The sequence below is a fragment of the Dermacentor variabilis genome, chromosome 3, assembly GCF_050947875.1.
Source record: "Dermacentor variabilis isolate Ectoservices chromosome 3, ASM5094787v1, whole genome shotgun sequence".
Classification (NCBI taxonomy): Eukaryota; Metazoa; Arthropoda; class Arachnida; order Ixodida; family Ixodidae; genus Dermacentor; species Dermacentor variabilis.
In genome coordinates this window covers 63,724,655-63,748,110 of record NC_134570.1, presented here as the reverse complement: position 1 = coordinate 63,748,110, position 23,456 = coordinate 63,724,655, and the positions used below count along the sequence as shown (strand labels likewise).

Below are 23,456 nucleotides of genomic sequence, written 5' to 3'. Positions count from 1 at the left end.
AAACGCAGAAACGCTTTTCTGAGATAACCCCTGGATCACTTTTAATGGAATTTGTTAAACTTGAGAAAGTTAACTTCTAGTATCTGTTGGAAGCGGAAGTTCGATTTAGGGCCTGAATTTTCTTTAAAGTATTTTGAAAAATTTGAAAGTGCGAAATAAATAGAAGCACGACGTTTACAAACTAAAAGCTCGTCATTCAAAACAGATATCGCGGTTCTTCAAACGGCATCTATTATAAGAGTCAAAGCGGACAAATTCGTTATGTCAATTTGTATCTTACGTGAACTGCCATGGCGGCCGCATTTCGATGGGGGCGAAATGCGAAAACACCCGTGTGCTTAGATTTAGGTGCACGTTAAAGAACCCCAGGTGGTCGAAATTTCCGGAGTCCTCCACTACGGCGTGCCTCATAATCAGAAAGTGGTTTTGGCACGTAAAACCCCAAATATTATTATTATTATTACGTGAATTAGTTAAGTGGTGCACAAGGGTCCTGCAAGAGCCGTATTTCAATAATGCTAAATTGTTTGAGATTCATTTGTAACAGTAGTCTTTTGTTAAAGTCCCTGCAGCTTCTTCAACTCAATGACCCTATCTTGACTAGAAACTTGGATGAAGTTTTTGAACATTTCCGTGGCAGCCAAGAAATAGGCTATGTGTTCTCCGTTGATGTAAATGACCTTTTTTACTCGGTTCCGCATCCTGAGCTCCTAAAAGCCATTAAACAGTTCATTGAGGAAAGTGGCGAAGCTAATTTTGTGTCTAAGATGGAGATGTCGGCTTCGAATTTTGTTTCCCTCTTGGAAGCTTATCTCAACCGCACCTTTGTAACTTTTAAACATGGCATATTTTTGCAGAAAGAGGGCATCTTCATTGGTTCACGTGTAGCACCCATTTTATGCGACATCTTTTTATCCTACTTTGACCACGCACTACAATGTGTTTTTACTTCATCTCATCCTAATGTTCTTAAAGTTTTTAGATACGTTGACGATTTTTTAGTTGTTATTGACAATAGATGCCCCTTGCCATGCCATGAAATGGTTGAGCAGCTTTTAGATGTTTTTAGAGCAAACGCAAAAGGACTTACTTCTACTAACGAGCTTCCCAAGGACAGTTCGTTGCAGTTTTTAGACCTTAACCTAGCACTTAAGAGTGATCACGTTTGCTGTGCGTACCTTCCTCGAGGTAAAAAAGAATTGCTACATTGTGACTCAGCGCACTCTAAGACTGTGAAGCGTGGAATCGCCCTACTTTGCCTGGAATCGGCTCTGCGCAAGTCATGTGTGCATGTGACGCAGGCGAGTTTTTTGCCATCAACTTGAGAGACTTCTAAAAGCAGGCTACCCTCAGCCTGTCGTAAATGCCGTGGTCGAGTCCCTCCTACAGAAGCTGAAAACTACCGCTGCGAGTGGGAAAACGCACTCGAAGGAAAGGGAGCGAGTAAAACCAAAAGTAGTATACCTTATGTGCACCATGTGAGCCATAACCTCAAGAAGGTAGCTACCAGATATGGCATTCCGGTTGTCTTTTCGGCTCCCAACAAGTTAGCTCAATTGTGCCCCCAGATCACACGTGAGGGGCCGCGGGGCTGCCAGAAGCAGCACGCCAAACATTTCAGGGACTGTGTTGAAGAGGTGGTCTACGAGATACCCCTAGATTGCGGCAAGTCATACGTCAGACAAACGGGACATTGTATTAATGACAGACTGAGGGAGCACGCTAATAGCATCGGCAAGTGTGACAAGGCGCATCTTCCTGCGCACTGTAAAGCCTGTCGTTGTACGCCATTCTTTGAACAAGTGTTGATTCTTGGCAAAAGTAGGGACCAAACTGCAAGGGAGTTGTTGGAAGCGCTATATATTAAAAAAGAAAGGGTCTGATTGTGTCAGCGTTACATCTATCGTGTTATATTCCGCAGAAATGTGCTTCATCCAAAGTATGTTATCATGACCATGTTGTTCTGTCACACCTTGGCTCCCTGCGCATGAGCGGAAGTTGGATTTTCTTCTATACGTTTGTTCAGGCTGCCATTAAACAGTTGGTAGTTTGGCGCTTCACTGTCTTCCTTTCTTCTGTCCCTTTTCAAGAAATGTATTTTGCGCCACAGAGTATACCTAGGAAATCTAAGCACCAACTTGCCCAAGAAGAAGTCCTTTTGTTTCAGGGACCTTTTAGCCGCCGTGGGTTCGCAGCACAGTGGCACATTACCTATGAGGAACGTCGTAGTGAATGGCTTCGGATTGATTTCGCACAGTGGATCTCAATGATAACAACAAAGCATCCCTCATGCTCTTGTCAGCAGAATGAGACTAGGCAAAAGCTGATTTATTATCACTTTTTTCCTGCTGTCGCGATGAAAAGCACAAGGGGAAATTGATATATAAGCGGGCGGTCATGGTGAAGGAAGGAAAAGCTGCGGAGGCAAAACGTATGTGTGATAGCGCTTCGCGAGAATAGCCTATAACAGGATATACCCGCAGGCCGTGCGAGCCAACACTTCGATCGTCATTTTTCCCTACTTTAATTTGTATGCCTTGCTTCTTTCGGGATCATGTTGATGGATGACCCTATTCATAATAACGTATAGAAATCATTTTTGACTCTCTCCTCAAAACTTATAGTACAGATTGATTATTTTTTTCTGGACACGGCCGTGCCCCCGGTATAGAATCACCGTGACCGTGCGAGGAAGAAAAAAAAAAAAAAGAATGACAGGCGAACAAAAAGCCCAGCACTGGTAGAAAAGGGCTCCGCCCGAACAGCCAGGCACTTATTATATAGCTTGTCGAACGCGTCCCACAGATACAAAGAAAAAGAAAAAGCTCGGGCGAAACTTACCGTTTATGTGTCGCATATGCGTGCGCTTCGACATTTGGCAGGTCTCGCTTATCGGACTACGCGGGACGATTTCCCTGACCGGGCATAGGCTTCGCGGCGACACAGAATTCCGCACCGAAGCCCCTCGCTCTCTTTACGAACAGGATGGGCACTGAGCAACATTTCCGCCATGTTTTAGGTGCGACGTAAGCATCAGCGCTGCTTCTTGCCTGTGCTGTTCCTAGATTGTTGTATAGTGGCGTCATTATTCACGGCTTAAGTGTGTCACTGTCGGTCACCGATTCGCGTTCTCTGTCTGAGCTCCAGAAAACGGACACGTCGAACCCGAATTTAAAGTTTCCCGCCCCTTTTTCCGAATAGGTAGCGAATATTGTGCAGCCTTCTCGCCAATAATATCGAACAGTGTTACCTATTTATTGCTCACAAAAGAAAGCTGTTCACTGGCACTGCACATTATAAAGCGTGCTTTACATATATATATATATATATATATATATATATATATATATAGGGGGTTTCTTCATATATATATATATATATATATATATATATATATATATATATATATATATATATATATAGGGGGTTTCTTCAAAGTTCAGCGCGCAGGACCCGACGTAACATACGCAGGAAAGAGACGACGAACTTTTTGGAAGACTTCCTTACTTCACGTTTTCGGCTGGTGGACCAGCCTTCGTCAGAGTGCAGAGTGCTCTCAGAGTGGTACTCTGGCGAAGGCTGGTCGTCAGAGTACGCAACATCGTCGTCCCTTTTCTGCGTGTATATATATATATATATATATATATATATATATATATATATATATATATATATATATATATATATATATATAGTCACATCATGAGATGCCAACAAACACTGACACCAAGGACAACATAGGGGAAATTACATATAAACGGAGCATGAGAAACAAGCAGATTATTCGCAAACCGGGGCTCTTCGGGAAATACCCGGTCATGCATTATAGTATAACTTTATAAATTAAGGTAACCTTGCGCAGCAATCAGACCAATTAATTTATCTGTATGCCATCGCGACCGGACATGCATACACTCTGCCACAACGGCAGCGTGAAAAAAAAAAACGAATACCTTCTTTCTAGTTCAGATTGTCATGGCAGACACTGCTGTATAAAGTACGTTGCAATGAAATTATTATGATTCAATCCGAAGAGACGACACAGGTACTGCACCTATAGATAGGACCCCACAATAGCCACTGCCGAATACCGTGTCTAAGGATCTTTTATTTCGAGTAGTCACATTTAGCCGGGAAAGTCTGGCGGCCTGAGCGGCGCGGCGTGCTCCAGTAGCTGCTGTGGATGGGATGAACAATGACGCATTTTTTATTCACTTTCATGCTTCATCGTGCACATTTGAACGACATAAACTATTCGGAAAATATCAGTGGCGATTTAGTGGTAAATGCGACAGATTTGCCTGAGCATTACGCCGCGCCCCTTTGAGGTCCCGCATCAATCATGGCAAAGTGGCGTATCTATCTATCTCACATCTTCGAGGGGGAAGTGCACTGTGTGCAAACCACCGTCGGTTGCACTATGTGCGTATGCACTATGTGCAGCACCTCCACCAATGATGTTACGGGAAGGAAGAAGCGTACGCTTATTCACAGGTGGCTTTTAATGGCGGAGCCAACAGGCGTAGAGGAGCGTCAAAAAACCTACTCTTCTTCGTCGTCTTCAAGGCCACCATCAGCGGCCTCTTCTTGCCACATTACGGCATGTGACATCATATATATATATATATATATATATGCATGCTTGCAAAATGCATTGCGGTAAGGCGTATCCGCTCACATATACCATGGGCAAGGGTCTTTCCTGTATGCGTTTTAGTGGTCGAAAGATTTGCTTTATCTTCACTACAATACAGACATGTCATGCAGTGAATTATACCAAGTGAATTGCCGTGAAGCATATTCGACATGCAGTGAAGCATACTGAGATTTGAAAGGGTGTGTTCAACTCTCATGGGGACAAGTTTACGATATTTTTGAAAGAGATTGAAGTAGTCAACTAAAAATTATTTCTAAAGGTACGGATAGCGTATGTCTAGAGAATGAATATGTTGCCGTATGTTCGCGACGCTTCAAATAGCTTTGCGTGCTTTTCTGAACGTAAAAAAAAAAAACCCATAGACTTCACTGACCCCGTCGTCGGCAGACTCTTTTATCAATGGCGTGCGAAATGCACGTGAATGTTGTGTGTCTCAGTGTAACTTCTCTTTTCAGTAAGCAATACTAACGACTCTTGAAAAAGAAGATTTCTAATAAATCGCAACATTTACTATGGATGCAAACATCGTGACTTGTATGCAAAGGTCATAAATTACATACGGTGTCCTGTCATGCACCAAGATTTAAAAGAAAAAGCAATGCGTTACTCGAAGAAAACTTTGTGCATATTGTTAACAGTACAGTGGAGTGGCTGCCAGTATATTTTTCGTTATTGAGATTTAATTAGGTAACTAATTGATTATCTAACACGAGACGTATTATCCTAATTATCAAAGTGTCAACGAGGCCTTTCAAGGCACAGCCAAGGGACATCTAACTGCGGTATTTTCAGCGAAGTACTAATTGCGTACTAATTTTTTACGATTGATAAATAAACCCTGCGAAATGTGAAGAATACCACGTGACTGCGCTGCCCTCAGCGTCATAAAGCAGCGCCCTCGAGCATGCTCCCTCTGTGTTAGCCAGTACGAAATAAAGGAAATAAAGAAAAACATCGTGACCGAGCTAGTGCCTTATCTGCCGCGCCCCGGCCGAAGTAACACGTCGCATTTGGCGTTCGTTGGGAAACAAGCGGTGATAGCCATTATCTTAGCGTGAAGTGCACAGATGGTTCTTTTTTTTTAACCACAATACCTATCACCACAAAAGTGAATTGACAACGTCAGTGCAAATGTTTAAGTTTTGTTTCGTGCCAGTCGCCATTGTCTTTCTCTAATGAGCAGAAAGTAAAGATGATCCTTGCCTTGGGAGCTGCAAATGAGAACACGAGGAAGACAGCAAATATACATCAGTCATGCAAGTGTGATGGTAGACCAAACATGTCGACTACCATCAGAAATGATGAAAACCCGAGACAAACCGGCGGCTTCAAAAAACAGTAGCTTAGGACTCCAGCTTTTGTGTCCTAGCCAACGCATGGATGTTCTAGTATTTATGGCCACAAACTCTCGCGCTAGCATGCGGGACGTGGTCGCACAGGTACGAATTTCCGAGCCATCATTTTGGAGGATTCTAAACAATGGTCTTTCACTCATACTACTTTGACCAGCACCAATGCTTCGAATATATGGACCTGTAGAATCGTCTAGATTTCTCGAAGTGGTCCTCACAAAAGCTGAAGAGTCACCGGACTTTTTGAGCGACATGTGCACAGATGAAGCCAATTTTCACAGAAACGCCTAGGTAAACTTGCATAATGCCCATTATTGGAGCGACTACAGTGCACACTATTGGAGTGACTACAATGCACACTGGGTAAAGCACAATCGGCACCAGTACCAGTGGTCGCTCAATGTGCGGTTAGGAATTTGCGTCAGTGCTATAATCGGTCCCATCTTCTTCGATCACACACCAACTGGACAGCGTTACATGAATGAAATCCTTGAAGGAGTGGTCGACGAGTTTCTGAGTGAAGTACTGCTGTCACGTCTTCCACTTCCGTGGTATCAGCAAGGCGGGGCACCCGCACACAGCAGCAGCTGAGCACGAAACTAACTGGATGCAGCTTTTCATGCGCAATAGGTTGGAAGGCACGGGCCTGTAAATTGCCCGGGTAAGTCCCCTGCCCTCACTCCACTCGATTTCTTTCTTTGGAGTTATGTGAAAGATTGTACTTACATGAAGACGGACGTCAGATTAGTTCAAGGTAAGGATAACGGATGTCTGCCATAGAATTTTGGCGTCGGTCATCAAGAAAATCGTTGCAGATGTGATAAAATGGACATAGCATTGCGTAGCTGCAAAAGGGGACCTATTAGAACGCGTCCTCTGGGCACCAGCTGGTGTTCAACGAAGCTTACGAATTCATAAATAATGACACAGTAATTTATGTTTTTTTGTGCAGACATTCCGAGTGCCAATTCGGCTCGTTTAGAAGCGGAATATTTACTTTCTTGAACACATTGTTTTTTTTTCTCTACACATTGGCCACTTTCCAGTCTGTTTATTTCGCTTTTATTTTTTGACACGACCCTATTTTGGCAGCACCATATATACTTTCATTAAAAATAAAACGGTCACTTTATATTGGCTTTGGGCTGAAGCAAGTTTCTGGAGCAAAACATAGCTTCGTGTGCACTCTTTCGATGCGGTGTGAGCAAAGCCGGGATTTTGAAACATTCTATGCCTATTAGATCACTTTTCGCATTTCGTGTGTGAACAGAGCGGCGCATCTGCCTCGTCATCAAGGTGCTCTTGTTATTAATGCGATCAGTCGGCCTTGAGAGATGGATAAGTGTGACGTAGAAATGAAAGGAAGGAATAGCTGCAAAACCTGCTGTTCGTGCTCCCTCCGCACCATTATCAAGGTGAAGTGCCGTCTCTTCGGGTTTGCGACAGGCAATGCAGTTGCTTTCAATCAGCTTACTTGAGAGCGCTCCTTTATGACGCGGGTGGGACCGCAGTCACGTGGTATTTTTCATACTTTGCGAGGTTTTGTTGCCAGTCAGAAAGAAATGTGCACAATTAGTACGTCACTGAAAACACCGCTGTTAATTTCATTTTGGGGTGGCTACATATGCCTCATTGACACTTTGAAAATAAGGACAGTACTTCTCAAGTTAGATAATGAATTGTAATTACAGAGTTAAATCTCAGCAATGAAATAATTACTGGCAGCTACTCCACTGTACAGGAAACAATACGCACTAGGTTTTCTTCGAGTAACGCAACTGCTCTTTTTTAAAGTCTAGGTGCGTGATAGTTAGGGAACACTATAATTCACTCAATACTAACCGAAACGAGCCCTAGCCGGATTCACTTGAAATCAAAATCAACAGCAGTCATACGCAGATGCGCTTATATGCGGACTCACAGAAAAAGAAAGAAACAAAGAGAGAGAGGCTGCAGTTTCGCTGGAAATGCGAAGCAGTATTAGTGATAGCCAAGTATGTGACAATTACACGAAGGAAGATTATACCACCGAGAGGACTCAGGCTATGAAATTGAACTGTCTCCTATTATGAGGTCTTGTATAATGCCGTCACTTCAGCACTCAATTCTTCGAGGTCACACAAAGCCCCTTGAAATATGAATTTGCTCACTAACTGCCTATGGCAGTTGGTGAGCAAATGTTTCTAAGTTTATGCGCCCAATAAAATTACTATCCTTACTTCTTATAACTGCCTACTAATCTGTTACCGCAATTGATGCTTCGCCTTTTGAGTGTAACTGCTGCTTTCTTATTGGCTCATTTTCAATCGACTTTTCCGTCCCAACAGTTATTCAACCAGGCAATCTCTGCCCAATGTTTACCTTTGACACTAATAATGCACAATAGAGCGACTGTGAATGGCATTATTGTCAGTTACCGGCAATTCGCCGGCTAGCATTGACAATAAGGTGGGCCCCTGATAAGTGCAGTCTCCTTCATACCATGCCTCCTACTCGAACTTTACCTGTTTCTTAGAAATGTAATTGACACATCCTTTCAAAACACGACTGCCACTTTCAACGGGCAGTAAGAAGAAACTCAGTGGAATTCTTCTGATCTTGCTACATGCTACAAGAGACCTGTAAGCCATACCGACAGATAAAAAAAAATGATGGTCAGTGTTGTACAAAAAATTACAATATTTTTTTCATATCATCAGCACACAATTGCCATTCTGAAAAGATTATCTTTGCAGTTTACTTGTTTGAACAAAACCATAAATGACAACAAACATACATATTGTACATCAGAAGACACAAAATCAAGCAATTTCACACGCTGAAGTCAAAAGATCAGTTCCCATACTGCATATTCAAAAGAAGCAGCGTGTCAGTTATGGGCACAGCACTGTTGACATTGGTGCTAATCCCAACTTGAAATGCCTTCTGCAGAAGCATGCTACCATGCTCCTGAGCAAGGACCACGAACTCTGGAAGGTGATCAAGCACAAGCAGAACCAAGTCCCGGCGATCACTGGCAAGACACTGCAAGTAACCCGAAATAAATTGTCCTGCAGTTTTCGGATTATTTTTGATGCTTTGAAGTAGCAACCTGAATGCCAAGCTACAACACGATATGTTCGTGCTGGTCAGAAGAACACACTGCAACTCATCTTGATAGGCCTCAAGGATTTCAGGCTTCCTCGACGCAACATGCTCAAGGTCTCTAAGAGCAGAGAGAATTTCTTCTGGGTCAACACCATCTTTGTCAAGCAGACCCCTCAAGTCACGGCCGCTTCTGCCTTTGCTGAAACCTGGTGCATGTGAAAATGGACGTGCAAGTAGCCGTCTTGAAGACGGGCCTGCTTCAGAGCCGATGCCTTCCGGAGCATTCTCACTGCCCTCAGGATGCATTCTAAGGATGCAAGTGCCGGCAAGAAGAGTTTTCAGACTCAAGAGGTCTGGGAATATGCCAGCAACATCCTGCATAGCACCATGGTGTTTCTGAACCCACTGCCTGGCTGCTGAGGGATTGTGGTAGACATACTGGTGAACCAAAAGCAAGAACCTGTTCAGCAGGCCCATTATACGCTCCCTTTCGTTATTGCGCATGTACTGGATGTGACACTGGAAGGCATCCACGTAAACGTCCAATATATCATTCAGTGTGGGCACTCGGACATCAAGAAAGAGATGTGGCACCAGCAGTTCTAGTGTTCCCAACATGTGCACGAAAAATGATGCGTGACTTCGAGTACCAAATACCAACGTGCCCATGCCTGAACGACTGTGAAGAAGGCTTGCCATCATTGGTAGCTGGCGCAGCATCAGCTCTGGATGAGTTGCTGCTAGCTTCCTAATAGCGATATGAAGGTCTGACAGTTTGTAGTACGACTGCTTGTCATAATCGGCAATAGACAATGCCAGCAATAATGTATGTGACAATGTGTCTACCCTCATCTGACCATACGTCTGTGGTCCTATATCTTTCAGCATTTCCGTTATCGCATCTGACGTAAACACAATGCTAGGTATGCAGAGGTACAACTGTGTTAGCATTTCTTTTGCAGCTGTACGGCGACCAGGCTCATTCTGGACAATGGTCATCAGATGTGATACAACTGCAGATATCAAAGTCTGATCAGCACATCCTTGCTCCAATAGTGGCAGACGTGCAAAAATCTTCATCTTGCTTTCCTCCTGTGGAGCCAAGTGGCCTTCAGAAATCGTAGTTGCTGAAATATGCTCATTGATGATGTAGTCAGCCATAGCACAAGCTTGATCAGGGCCAAAAATTAAGACCTTCTCAGGACTGTAGTGCTTAGGGATCTTCTTGTCACGGCCTTGCCATATCTTTGGTATGAACATGCAGGCTTGAAGGAAGTCCAAGACAGCTGAAGGGTCATACTTCTTCGTTGATGCTTGAGAAAGAACTTCATTGATGGCTGTGTGCAGTGTCGACCAGTGTGCCCTGTGAATGAGCAGGGCTAGCAGGTATGGCCGAAATGTGGTTCTCAAGAGCTCATTTTTTGTGCTGTTATGGAAAAGAAGCTGGTGTTGCAGCTCTTGACAAGAAGAGATGCACTCTGGTTCCAAGTGTTCTAGCCAGTCTACAATGACAAAGCTTGTGGTCACCTTTTCAGACTCAAAGATGTTTTCACACAGAATCTTCGAGAGTGCATGAATCAGCTGCTGACTGTCACCCATCTTGATAGCTCTTTGGACAAGTACACAAAGTGCCTCCTCAAAACGCTTGGATTCATTTTGTGCTACTGACGTCAGAGCTTCCACAATGTTGGCAGATTTTGCATCACCGGATGCTAGCCTCCTTGGTGCTTGATCCTTGTTCCTCGATGACGAGTGCGATGTACAGTACTGAGTCAAGATGGCAGAAAGTGGCGACGGCATTTTGCTCATGTCCAAGATTTTCGAGCAAACCCAGTGGAACTTGAATGTGAGGGGGGAGTTTGATGCTTCTCTTTGTTGTGCCGCAATGGCCAATCTAAAGAGGGAACATGATATGAACGATTTTAGAAACAAAGCATTCACAAATGCCTCTCTCTGATCACTTTCAAGGATATGCTCACAAGTATGGATGAATTCTGCCAAAGCACCACCAAAAAGGCATTTTCGAAGGACGTCATGTGAAAATGCCTTTTGCAAGCCTCTAAAAAGTTCCTGCTCCTGCTTGCCTCCCAGTTTTCCCTTCAATGGATCCAGGCCAAACAATTGAACAACAGCCACTGGAACAGAGTCCAAGCGAGAAGCTTCTGTTGGCCGCGGTGGGGCATGCTGGATAACTGATGTTGGCACTGGCTCAATGTCATCCATTTCAGCAGCTGCATCAGTGACGTCGCTCTCACCAAGAAGACGATAAAAGCATTCACCACCGATTGCTCCTCTCTGGTGCTGAACTTCAACTAGCTGTGACATGTACGCCTTGTCCACAACCGCCTGAACAACAGCTGCTTCATCATACTCCACGGCTCTGTCCAAGCAGCAAAGAAGCTTGCTCATGCTTGGAACTGGAATGCCAAAGGACTGAATGAAAAGCACGAGCTGGTTTGGCTCCAAGTCTTTCAAGGCAGCATCAACAAGGACATCCACAGATGACCTGATCATACGAAGCTTTAGCCAATCTGGTAAGAGGAGGGCTTCTTCAGATGTATCGACTAGAAATGCCTGGGGTGGGTCTCCTCCTTCTGGAAACCACGTTTCTAACAGAGCATTGAATGTTTCAGGGTCACTCTGTGGAGGCCCATAAGTAAGCAAGATGATCATGGAGTGAACAACTAGTATATACATAGTTGCTGTTTCTCCAGAGTCCCACTGCAGTGTGATGTGGTCCTGACACTCGTACCAGTAGACATCTTTAGAAGGTTTCCGTGCATTCTGCAGATATCGTGTGAATATGTCAAGCAGTGAGCAGTGGAACAATTCTTTGTAAAAGAAACCAACCGTGTCCTGTAAGAGGATACAGTTTACTATGGTTGGCCGGTCAATAATTAGCTGAGTTATGTCAAGAGACAGCTCAGACAGACCATCATCAGGTGTATAAGTTGCAAGAAATTTAACATATGCTGTGATTGCAAAAGGGTCATTCTCCACTTGGCATGCGTGCCGCAAAGTTGCACTAATGTCCTGGCGCACAACACTGAAGTGAGGCAGAGAAGGAATTTCCTTCAGCAGCCAGTCATGATTATTTGGTTCAGAATCCTGAGCGCCATCTACAGTAGAAGACTTCTGACAGAGGACAAGCATGAGACCTTTAGTAGCGAGGGTGCGAGCATTCTGATTCTGTGTGCTGAGACGTCTCATAAAATAGTCCAGTACCTCGCATGTGGCCTGGACATCACCTTCTGGGTTTCTCAGCAACTTCTGTAGGTGCTGCAACAACTGCTGCTGCTTCCGCTTCTTACTCTGCAGAGTTTTCAGCTTGCCCTTTTCTGGCTTGTCGTCCTCCGGATCAGCTGTACCTATGCTACACTCCAGTTCATCGTTGAGGAGAAACTCGCAAAGGCACTGCACCGGGAGAAGGTCAAATGAGCCCTCATTTGACTCCACAAGCTCCGCCAGCCATGGCATGTGCGAGGTCCCTTGTCTCTGGATAATTCCCAAAAGAAAATCGGGCTTCCTGCTTCTGCACAGGAGGTGCCCAAGCTTTAAAGTTTCGTTTAAAGCTTTCAGCTGCTCCAACACTTGTTGCGGCGGTCTTCTGGTCACACCTTGAGGATCCATCGTTATCAGCTTTGACAAGAGAAGACTGTTACTTTCAGTGATGGTGACCTTCGTCGATGCGGCTGCCAAGTGCGTTTCAAATTCCAGTATCTTTTGCTTCTCCACCTGAGCAATCTGCATTTCTCGTGCTTTGATTTCGTCAGCTTTTTCACCTACTGCCAAAGTCGGTGGAGGAAAGACAAAGTGGTTAGTGATGCACATTTCAACCAAACTCTGCAGTGTTGGATGTGTTGCAAAAGCCATTTCACCAAATGTGGAAGGGTTGTGAGCTACCACAATGAGAAGCATGATCCATGCCTTCCAGTAGTAGTCTGCAATTGCAAGGTTTGGTGGTGTGTAACCAGCTGGAAGTGTGATGTTTTCAGGGTGGTGGTAGGCACACAAGTGGAAGATAATCTCTATGAGTTCTGTTCGCTCCACCACAAGCACAGGGTGCAAATCTTCTTTGTAGATTGCTGCTGCTCTTCTGATTAGTTGGTCCACAAGCTCCAATGCATCGGATGGGTTGAGTGGGTGTTCCTTTGACATCCCTATTATTAATATTCTAATGAGCGTGTCCTCCAGTGCAGGGACATCTGAAGCCAGCCTCAACATCAAATGTCTGTCAGCCTCTGGTGGCCAGTTATCCTTGCAGTAATGCTCCAGTTGCTCAAGGAAGAAGGATTTGTGCAAGCAATGCAAAAATTCATTCCTACCTGGCTTAAACATCTTGGGAACAACTGTGTGCAACCACCAAACTGTGTCTCGCTGAATAGTGGCCACCTGCATTTGGTAGTTTCGGAGAGGAGAAATGTCTTTCTTTTCCCCTCTGAAAAGCGCTGTTGCTGCTTCACGCACAGCTGGTGTGATTGCCAAAAAGATGGCCTTGACAATGAGGTCTGTTATTGACATGAAAAGGCGTTCTCTAAGCGACTGCTCAAGCTCTAGGAATTGAGTTTCCTTTCTCTCTTGCATGAGGCCTAGACAGAAAGCTGTAAAGTTGAGATCATGACGCAGAGACCGTATGATCTCTCTGAAAAGAGCACGCAAGCATCGCAAGTAGTCTTCTCTATTGATTAGGAGGTCTTGAAAAACTTCAGCAAGGACACGAGCAGCTTTCTCATGCGAGTGCTGAAATATCACTGAGAGAAGCTGCATATTATTGGGGTTCCTCGAGGTTGAGAGCTCATTGTAGATGCAGTGTTTCAAAACAGTACTCAGATTGTCAACATGCTGACCCAAGAGTTCTTTCACGCATTGCATGAAGTGGTTCACGACTGGCTTTGTCTTAAGTCTTATACGAATCAGACACCCGATTACTTCAACATCGTGCTTGTTGTGTTGGTTGCAGTTCATGCAAACTGTAAGTAACAGGTCCTGAGCTGGGCGAGTCAGTTTAGGGTTCTGAAGCCATGTCTCCAGACGATGGGCGACCAGCGAACGCACTTCACTAATCCCGCAAGCAGAAACTAACAAACGGAGCAAGTTTTTCGAGATGTCCATTGGTTGGCGGCGATTCAGCTGTTCGTGGATTACTTCCAGCACATAGTGCTCGATGTTTGCTTTGGAGCCTGCAAAGCGAGGCACAACGGCGACGTTCTCCGGATTTTCCTTGAGATCCAGGTGCAGGCTTGACAGGGAATCGTCGTCATCGACTGCCGGGGCAGGAGGGCTGGGACACGCATCCGGCTTGAAAAGCAGGTCTGGGGCAAGCATACTTTTGGGCGGCAACCTCGTGTTAAATGCCGTGAGCACGTTGTCGACATAGTTTTTACATTCGTCGTGATCAACCCAGACCCGATCCCCCAACGAGTCTTCCACAAACACTTTCACAAACTGATCTGGCCAACTGACATTATCTTGAAACGCAGCCAAAAGAAGGTTACAGGCTAGCACCGAGATGAGGTTGTTGCCTTTAGTTTTGAAGTTCACTGTGACGTCGCGCTTTAACAAGCTCGTGAATGCCTCAACAGAGCCCTCAGAGTCAAATATCCTCGGCCGAGTTTTTGCTAAGAACATCAGCGTCAGGTAAAGCATGGGGTCCGGCTTTGGCCGTGTGTTCTTGAGCGTCTTTGCGGCGCCGCACATGAGTGATTCGACCTTATCATCGTCACCAACGTCCTCCGCTTTCAGAACACGACTCAGGAAATCTGTTGGATCGACCTCCACAGCAATAACATCCCACTGTTCACTTTTGTTGGAAGGGGTTTCCCGCTTTATCTGCGAACCAGCGGGACCCAAACGGGCAAGAGATGACGGGGCAGCGGTCGCAAGCTTCGGTTTCTTTGACGGCACCAAAGACGACGATCCGCCGGCGGCTTCTGGTCGCTTGCGTTCGGTACTAGAACTCGCGCTGCTTAATGTCGACTGTTTCACAGGTGGCTTCGGTTCCGGCACATCGGGGGTTGATCGTTGCTTCGACCCGAGGGCGATGAAATCGCCCGACGGGAAAAGGGACGCCTTCACTTTGTTGGGGCCTCTCTTCTGAGATCCCTTCCCTTTCTCTCGTTCCATGTCCGACTGAAGTTGGTTGCTTCACGTAGCTACATCCCAGGTTCTTTCTTGTTTGCAGAAAACGCGATAACTCAACAACCTAACGACCAACACGAACTCCAAGAGCACGGCTTCTGCGCCGGCGCCATAACATGCCATATTTGTTACAAGTGTTTCAGTTGCAGACCAGCGCACAACAGTAAGCAACAGTTTCGCATCTTCACGTAGTTTCCAATGCTCGAGCAATGCGTCGAACTTATGTAGAAATAAAGTCAATAGAAAATTATATTTTGTTCCCTTAGTCGTTTATGTCAAACGGCTGAACTGATAACACCCTTTCTGGCGTCGCATAAAAAAACAAAGCCGCACAGCCGTTTCAAGCCAGCTCGCGAGCGCTTCAGACGGCACTCGCAATCGCATCATCGCATGTCGAGCGAACTATGCCAGCATGTTTTCGCGCAGCGTAAACAATGAGTTTCTATGCTTCCTACTGGCCATGTGTGCCTTAGTGCCGTGTATCGCAGCTGAAACTCCAGGTTGCACGCTGTTGAACAAGGACTCGAAATCGGAGAAGGCGCTTTTAGAAGGGTTGCACGACTTGAAGGGCGAAACGTAAGCTCCACATAACAGCGGATTTTCAGTCGAATGTATGATCTTGCGCAAATTTCTTCTACGAATGCAAAATTAAGAAGCCGAACCTTGGCATGCTTTTATCACGATCACTGCTGGCTTTTGCCTCAGAATGCAGTAATGTTCGTTCATGTGTGCGTGCTGTGGAAATGAAGTATTACTAACGTTAATGTTCTGCACAATCATCCCGCTTGGCGAACGTGCGTGGGGAGCGCACGATACCCAAGCTGACGCCAGATGTGCACATGCCCGTTCATTTATTTTGCTGTTACATTTATCTTCTGTTTCAGTTTCACTGTCGAGGACAGGGTAGACGGCAAACTGAAGAATATCTACGAAATCGGAGTCTGCGCCAGCGTGAATAAGTCGGCGCCACAAGTAGGAGCGGTTCAGCATGTCATTGGCGATAAAGGCAATCAAACGGTTATCTTAGGCCAGCTGAATTCTACCACGCTAGCTGGAGCCCGTAAGTCACCTTTCTCTCTGTCCCCCCCCCCCCCCCTTTTTTTTTTTAAAGACATTTGAAAGATCGTGCATTCTTCTCTTCGTCCTTTTTTTTCTTTCCCTCACCCCTCTTCTTGTCGTATACAAGCGAACGCGGCAGTGCACCGAGGCATCTACTAATAGAGGACATAATGTTATTTTCAGCTGGGTGGACTCTAGTCACTTACAGAAATGGAGATCGCTATAATGGATCCTGTAACAACTCGTCGCGTGAAGTCCAGTTGGCAGTCCTCTGCAGTCCGAACGAGCATCACGTAAGTTATTCGAGAAAAGCTGCCGAATGAAGACCGCTTGCGATAAGTCTACTGCTGCGTTGAGTACGGCTGTATGTTGAAAATAGGACGGAAATTCTTGGGAAGGGTGTAAACATGCATTCACTTGTCACCCTCCAACCCAGTGGTGTTCTTTCGTAATCAGGCTTGGCTTGCTTGAATTGTAAACATTTCTGTTTCACTCACTTTTTTGTACCTCAATTCACATGTCTAGATTACATAAAGTTATTTCCAAAAGTGCATTACATGCACATCACTTGTTATCTTGAATCAGAACATGCCTCTGTTCAATTTCATTTTGTACTTATGTATACATACTTGTCAATGCTGCCCGATTTCTTGCGATGCTGATGAATTTGGGCTCGTGTTACAAAAAAAAAAAAAAAAAGAAAATTCTGTTTGCAAAAAAGCTTCGCTTGTAGGTCTTTAAACCTTCTAGCGCTACCGTACTCCCCTTGAAGAGGCATTGCCAACAAGCCCACATTGCAACCCTCGTGAACTTTATTTTAAACCTTCTGTTAGAAGTCTTCTAATGGTGAAAGGACTCCAGGACAGTACTTGCTTCGAGCAAGCTCATTCGGGCGTCCTGAAGCAGGAAAAGTCGGCAATGGCAAAGTTGCTGAAAGAGTTGCAAAGTTGCTGAACTGTGATCTCGAACATTGTGTTGCTTGCCAGTCTCGTCTGTTCCAAGTTGGCTGCTGATGCGTCCAAAGGAAAATTATTATTAACTAATTGTGCATGTATCCCATAAAATATGTGAGGTTATCAGAAGCTTTTAAAACATGCATATTCTGCCGCACCCCTCCCACCAATTTTCCAAGTCTTATGCCTGCGAATTTTCTTCTTTTTTGTAATTTTTATTTGAATGTTCACAGGTTGGCAGATATGTGTATAGTGTAGTTTGTTAAAATTAGCTCACTTGGTTCAGTGCTCGTCAGCAGAAAAAAAATGCAGACCTTTTGTGTGTTATCCTCTGCCAAGAAATATAATGTGAAACAGTCAAAGGCACTATGATAGTGCCACACACAGTGCCTCTTAAATATGACGATGACTGCACATACTTCTTTTCAAAAAGCCACCCTTTTGCTGCTACTACGTCCTGAAGGACAAAGTAATTTTCACTTGGCAGCTTGTACATCTATAACTTATGCCATAACTTGTCAATTCTCTCATTGGACGGTGATTCTGGTTCACTTCAGGGCACCCTGCAAATTGCGTCCAGTGGCCGTACGGGAGAGACGGCGTGCTCTTTCCTCTTTGTGATCAGCAGCAGTGTCGTTTGTTCAAAGGAGAAACACGAGCAGCATCATCGTGGCCTCAGTGGTGGTGCTGTATTTTGCATACTGTGAGTATGTGCGTAATATCATGTGAACCAATGAGCTCTTTCTTTAGGAATGTAACAAATCACTGACTACAGGCAAAACAACATTACGTGTCGGGCCTTGTCCGTACGCTCAGAACGAATGTTAACAAGCAATCCGTACGGATCTTGAAACATAATTTTGTTTTGACAGTGGTCAATAACCTGCTTCATTCCTACTTAACAATGATTTGCCGACCAGACGGTATTCCATTGAACTCAAATACAACAATGAGTTTTAGAAGTAGAGTCATGAAAAAAATGAGGGAGAAACCGAGAAGGAAAGGCCAATAAGTCGCACTGGACACACATTTGGTTTGCTATCCTGCACTAGAAAAGGAGGATTGTGGGACGAAGAGAGAGAAATAGAAGAGAAATTACGCAGCACACTGTAGGCTGTCACTGAGGCCAGTCCATTTCACGAACAGCTGTAGCGCGCACATGGCTTTCTGTGGCAGCGAAGGGTGCGACCATGGTCCCAGACTCTTAGTAAGTGAAAATCTTCTTGAGTTAATGTATTCCGGCAGAGATTCGAAACACAGAGCGCTGCTTGGCGGTTCAAGGATCTGGCCAATTAGAACTTTCTCACATAACTCCACCAAAGGAAAAGTGTGTGTGTAATCATACTATTACATTATAGTATTATAGTGATAAGGTAGTGGCATGTCATGTTCTCAGCTGATCATTTTCAGGTATTTACTTTGACATTTGCATGACACAACTGCCAAGATGCCGCACTGGAACAACAGATATCCCATTAGTGCACTCTAGCCCTGCAGAGTATGAATATAATGTTAATGAGGTCTGCCACTCCTTTCATTACATACAGTTCCCCTAGCCTAGCCAGTAAACAAGCTCCAAAAGTGATTGGTCACTAATACGGCCTCTGAAGTGCAGCTGTGAGACTTATTGCTGGCAACAACATATTGTGCTGTGTTCAGCCCAGATGTGTTGGAAACTTTACCCTTCTTTATAGAAGATATGGAGGGGGGAAGGGGGGACTAGTACCTGTATTGGGGATTGCGCCTGGAGAATCTGCAATGGTAGTTGATAAATATAGCACATTTGCAAACGAGTACAAGATATTTATGCAATTTTGCTTGAAAACAGCTTTATTTGTTGTTGCTAGTAGTGCTCAGACCCATTCCTATATTCGTGACACTATTGTAATGAAAACAGTTTGAGCATCTAAGATTTTAAGTGAGAAGCTGCGTCATCTGCTAGTAGCAGCACGAAACAAGATGGTTATACTCCTGAGGGGGCAAGCCTCCTTGCCTACTACAGTAGTGAGAACGGTACTTGTACCCACACAGGCCACAAGTTTCAGGCAAGACTTACTTGCCTCAATTCTGAAACATAACCAGTAACTATGACATTGTCTTTTCCTTGTTTATAAGCCTTTAGTGTTCCTCTTTGCCATCAGATGGCCACAAACTTTTCGTGGAATATGTAGAGCTTGAAAAAAAAGTTTTGAATTGTTTTGAAAAGTTTTGAAAAGCCAAATGTTGCTATCGCGGAATTCACCACAGTTGTAGCTGAGTAGCAAATGCTTCCTTACAGTTTTTTCACAGTGGCCGGCAGCTACCTGCTCCTGGGTTTCCTGTACAAGCGCATTGTTGTTGGAGCAAAAGGCCTGGAGCAGATTCCAAACTATAGTTTCTGGAAGGATTGTGGCAATCTTCAAGCTGTGAGTGAACTTGACTTTGCACGGGCTGTCTTGCCTCTTCTCTTCTCAAACCAAATTACAGTCGAATCTCGTTAATTCGAACACGCTTAATTCAAACATCTGGTTTATTTGAACTGATGCTGTGGTAAATGTCTGGTAATTCGAACGCGTAAGCATTTGTGACGGTCAATTCGACTGTACCGCGCTTTGACACTGCTTTCAGCAGCATGCCAAATCACGCGGCGGCGCCTCCAACCGGCATTGATCTGCCCCTGCCATAGAGGAAATGCTTAGGAGAAACCCCTCGATGACGTGCGCAAAGAAAAAGAAAACCATTGTAGTAATTTCACAATCTCTCGAATGGCAAGGCCATCATTTCTGCGTCTCGCCGTAATGCCCCAGCCATACTAGCGGCAAAATGCACACCGCTGGAGGGATCGGTCCTGGGCCGATTTTTCTTGGAAATGAAGCAAATTCATTTCTTTCCCACCCTTCCTTGCAACTACGCTCGCCCTTCCTCTCAGCTCCTTCACCTTTGACAGTCTCCGCAAGTGCGCGTGCCTCCGTGCCGGCACCGCCAGCTTAGCCCACTCCTTGAAGTTACATTTTCTGCTGTTATCGAGAAGCGAGCGTTGGCTAGAGTGGGCAGTTTCATGGTCCTCGCTTGCTGTGTGCTTGTGTGCCGCGATATTTGACGACTTGCACCATTCATGCAAATTGCTATGGTGCATGAATACTTCAAGAATAAGTCCTTCCTTTCACTTGAACAAATTTTCAGGCCCCTTCGAGTTCAGATTATCGATATTCGACTGTATATTAAACCTGACTAACTTAAATCACATGTACAGTCGACCGCAAGTTTATAGACCACATCATCTGAAAGAACGTTGAATTTTCAAAGTAAGGCAGTTTGGGACTATACCCAGTAAAATCGTGTAACACCATGTTGTTCACTTATATAGCACAGGCTGGGAATTCAGAATACCAGGCTGTATTCCGAGGCTGCTCAGATATCTGGCTTTTCTCAGAGCGTGCACTCCAAAAGTTTTTATTGCAATAGCAATTATATGAACACTCCAGGCGCATTTCTGCCATCACCGTGATGTTTCATTTAAAGTCCAGGCACGATAACATCGTCACCGCACGCCATATGCTGTATGTGCAAGTGAAACTTGCGAGGGTCACCCGACAATCGTGGCTCACTCTTGCATGCACAAGAAAGGAAAGGAGGAGGAAGCACGCAGCCTTCCATCGCGCACGAGGCACCAGGAGGAAGGGAAGGAGGGGAAGGGGGTTCCCTTAGGCAGCTGCTGTGTGTGGCGAGTCTGCGCCGCTGCCGTCTTGAAAGCAATCTGCGACGTGGACAAAGCGACCCGAGTGCTGGTAGCTTCGTACGCGCTGTGCTTTTGGCGGTTAGTTCGCGTTGAAGCAAAAGGCAGCGTGAAGGTCAATTCACTCGCTGCACTGTTGCGCTTCCTGACTCCACTGTTTTGGCAGCAAGTTTCTGCGATCATCAAGTGAGATGTGTTCATGCTTACCTCTGCACATGCGACACCATGCTTGTTAATTTACTTAGTAAGGTGCTTCGTACTTAGTAAGGATAACAGTGCTTCGCCGACATATTCAAGAAATACTGATAAGCTGAGCGATAGCCAAGAACATGAGCACTGGTCATAACATCCACCTCATTTTTCATTAGGTAAATTTATGTCCATGTCTTTTTTTTCTGTCCCTTGGCTGCGTATATGCAGCATATTGTTGTAGCTGCAGTCAGGGTGCAGCACTTTTGTAGAGTGTGTTATTGTTGATGCTGTTGAACATTGTCTATATTAACTACTTAACCCTCTCCTGCTTGGTTTGCTGTCAACGCGCCGCGTCCGCAGCTTGAGGAGCGCCCACGTGACATCGCCGACTACCTATCCGCCACTCAGTGCAACTCTTGACGACCGTCCCGTTCGCCGTCACCAGGCCACTACCTGTCGCCGCAGCGGCGTCCATACACTGGCCCAGCCCGGGGCCGGTCATCGAGCCCATATCCGGAAAACTAAAAACAGCAACCAATGGAGGTGCGGTTGCTGTTCGTCGAACTGACGAAGATCCTCCGCCGCCGGCGAAGACGCCGAAGAGACTATCTCGACGACACAATAACGACACGCCGCCATCCCGATGAAGTCAGGAAGCCAAGACTACACCGACGAAAGATGACTTGACGACGCGACGTTCCAACTTCGGTTCAACACGATGCAGCCGTGATCCGACGCCAAGACCTAACTGTAACGCAAGGCAAAGAACCACCAACCTCGACGTGCTTCTTGACGGCCGCGCAGTCACTGCCTTAGTCGACACAGGGGCCGATTACTCCGTCATGTGTGGACACATCGCCGCCCAGTTGGAGAAGGTTAAGACTGCATGGGAAGGCCCTCAAATTCGGACCGCTGGAGGACACCTCATCACGCTGACTGGAATCTGCACGGCAAGAATTACCGTTCATGACCGGACTTACCCTGCCACCTTCGTTATCCTCCAGCAATGTTCACGCGACGTCATTATCGGCATGGACTTCCTAAACCAACACGGCGCAGTCATCGACCTGAAGTCGAAGTCGATAACCCTGTCTGAAGATCAAGTGATACCGCCGGAGAGATCTCGTAGTCAGCATGCCTTAAGCGTGCTCGAAAGTCAAGTCAGCATCCCGCCTCGCTCCAGCATTGTCATTTCCGTCGGCACCAAAACACCTGCCGACGTAGAAGGCATTATCGAGGTTGACCAACGCCTACTGCTAGACCGTGAAATTTGCGTCGCAAGAGGGATCGCTAGACTCCACGGAGGGAAAACGGAAGTGATGCTAACCAACTTCAGCAAAGAGTTCAAGCACATCAGCAAGGGCACAACCATCGTGTACATAGAGGAAATTGTGCAAACGAGCAATGCCTTTGTCCTCTCAGATTCTGCAGCATCTACCCCACCGACCATAGTCCCCGAACCAGACTTCGACGTAAATCCAAGTCTCCCCATGAGCAAGCAGCAAAAGCTCAGAAGTCTTCTCCGACGATACTAGGACTGCTTTTCGACTTCATCGAAGATTCGACAAACACCAGTTGCAAAGCATCGCATAATAACCGAAGAGTGCGCTCATCCACTCCGCCAGAGCCCTTACCGAGTTTCGACGCGAGAACGTGAAGCTATTAGGCAACAAGTCGACAAAATGCTCCGCGACGACATCATCCAGCCGTCAAAAAGCCCGTGGGCATCTCCTGTTGTCCTGGTGAAGAAAAAGGACGGAACCCTACGTTTCTGCGTCGATTATCGTCGTCTGAACAAGATCACGAAGAAGGACGTATACTCCCTCCCACGAATAGACAACGCATTGGATCGGCTCTGCAACGCTAAATACTTCTCGTCGATGGACCTCAAGTCTGGCTACTGGCAAATCGAAGTCGAGGAAAGAGATCGCGAAAAGACCGCCTTCATCACCCCAGATGGCCTCTACGAGTTCAAGGTTATGCCATTCGGACTGTGCTCGGCACCTGCAACATTCCAGCGCGTCATGGACACGGTTTTAGCAGGATTGAAGTGGCAGACCTGTCTCGTATACTTGGATGACGTCGTAGTCTTCGCCGTAAATTTCGACAATCACCTTAGGCAGCTTGCAACAGTACTAGAAGCTATCAAGTCATCTGGGCTCACTCTGAAGCCAGAAAAGTGCCACTTCGCTTACGATGAGCTTCTGTTTCGAGGCCACGTCATCAGCAAGTCTGGAGTCCGCCCCGACCCGCAGAAGACAGCTGCCATCGCAAAGTTCCCGCAGCCCATCGACAAGAAGGCA

The 23,456-nt window shown here is 45.7% G+C and overlaps 2 protein-coding genes across 3 annotated transcripts in view; one reads left to right on the top strand and one right to left on the bottom strand.

The window, feature by feature from the left end:
* Positions 1 to 8,664: 8,664 nt before the first annotated feature.
* IntS1 (integrator complex subunit 1) lies at positions 8,665 to 15,371 on the bottom strand. The gene has a single exon (XM_075685383.1). The coding sequence runs from the start codon at positions 15,217 to 15,219 to the stop codon at positions 8,842 to 8,844; it is 6,378 nt and encodes a 2,125-aa protein (XP_075541498.1). The 5' UTR covers positions 15,220 to 15,371; the 3' UTR covers positions 8,665 to 8,841.
* A 227-nt stretch (positions 15,372 to 15,598) lies between these two features.
* Positions 15,599 to 23,456, top strand: part of LOC142575762 (cation-dependent mannose-6-phosphate receptor-like) — a 52,304-nt gene continuing 44,446 nt past the window's right edge. For both annotated transcript variants that reach the window (XM_075685381.1, XM_075685382.1), the window contains exons 1-5: positions 15,599 to 15,810; positions 16,119 to 16,294; positions 16,477 to 16,586; positions 17,804 to 17,949; positions 19,525 to 19,651. In XM_075685381.1, coding sequence (XP_075541496.1) covers positions 15,647 to 15,810; positions 16,119 to 16,294; positions 16,477 to 16,586; positions 17,804 to 17,949; positions 19,525 to 19,651 — 723 coding nt within the window. In that variant the 5' untranslated portion in view covers positions 15,599 to 15,646. The remainder of the gene's footprint in view (positions 15,811 to 16,118; positions 16,295 to 16,476; positions 16,587 to 17,803; positions 17,950 to 19,524; positions 19,652 to 23,456) is intronic.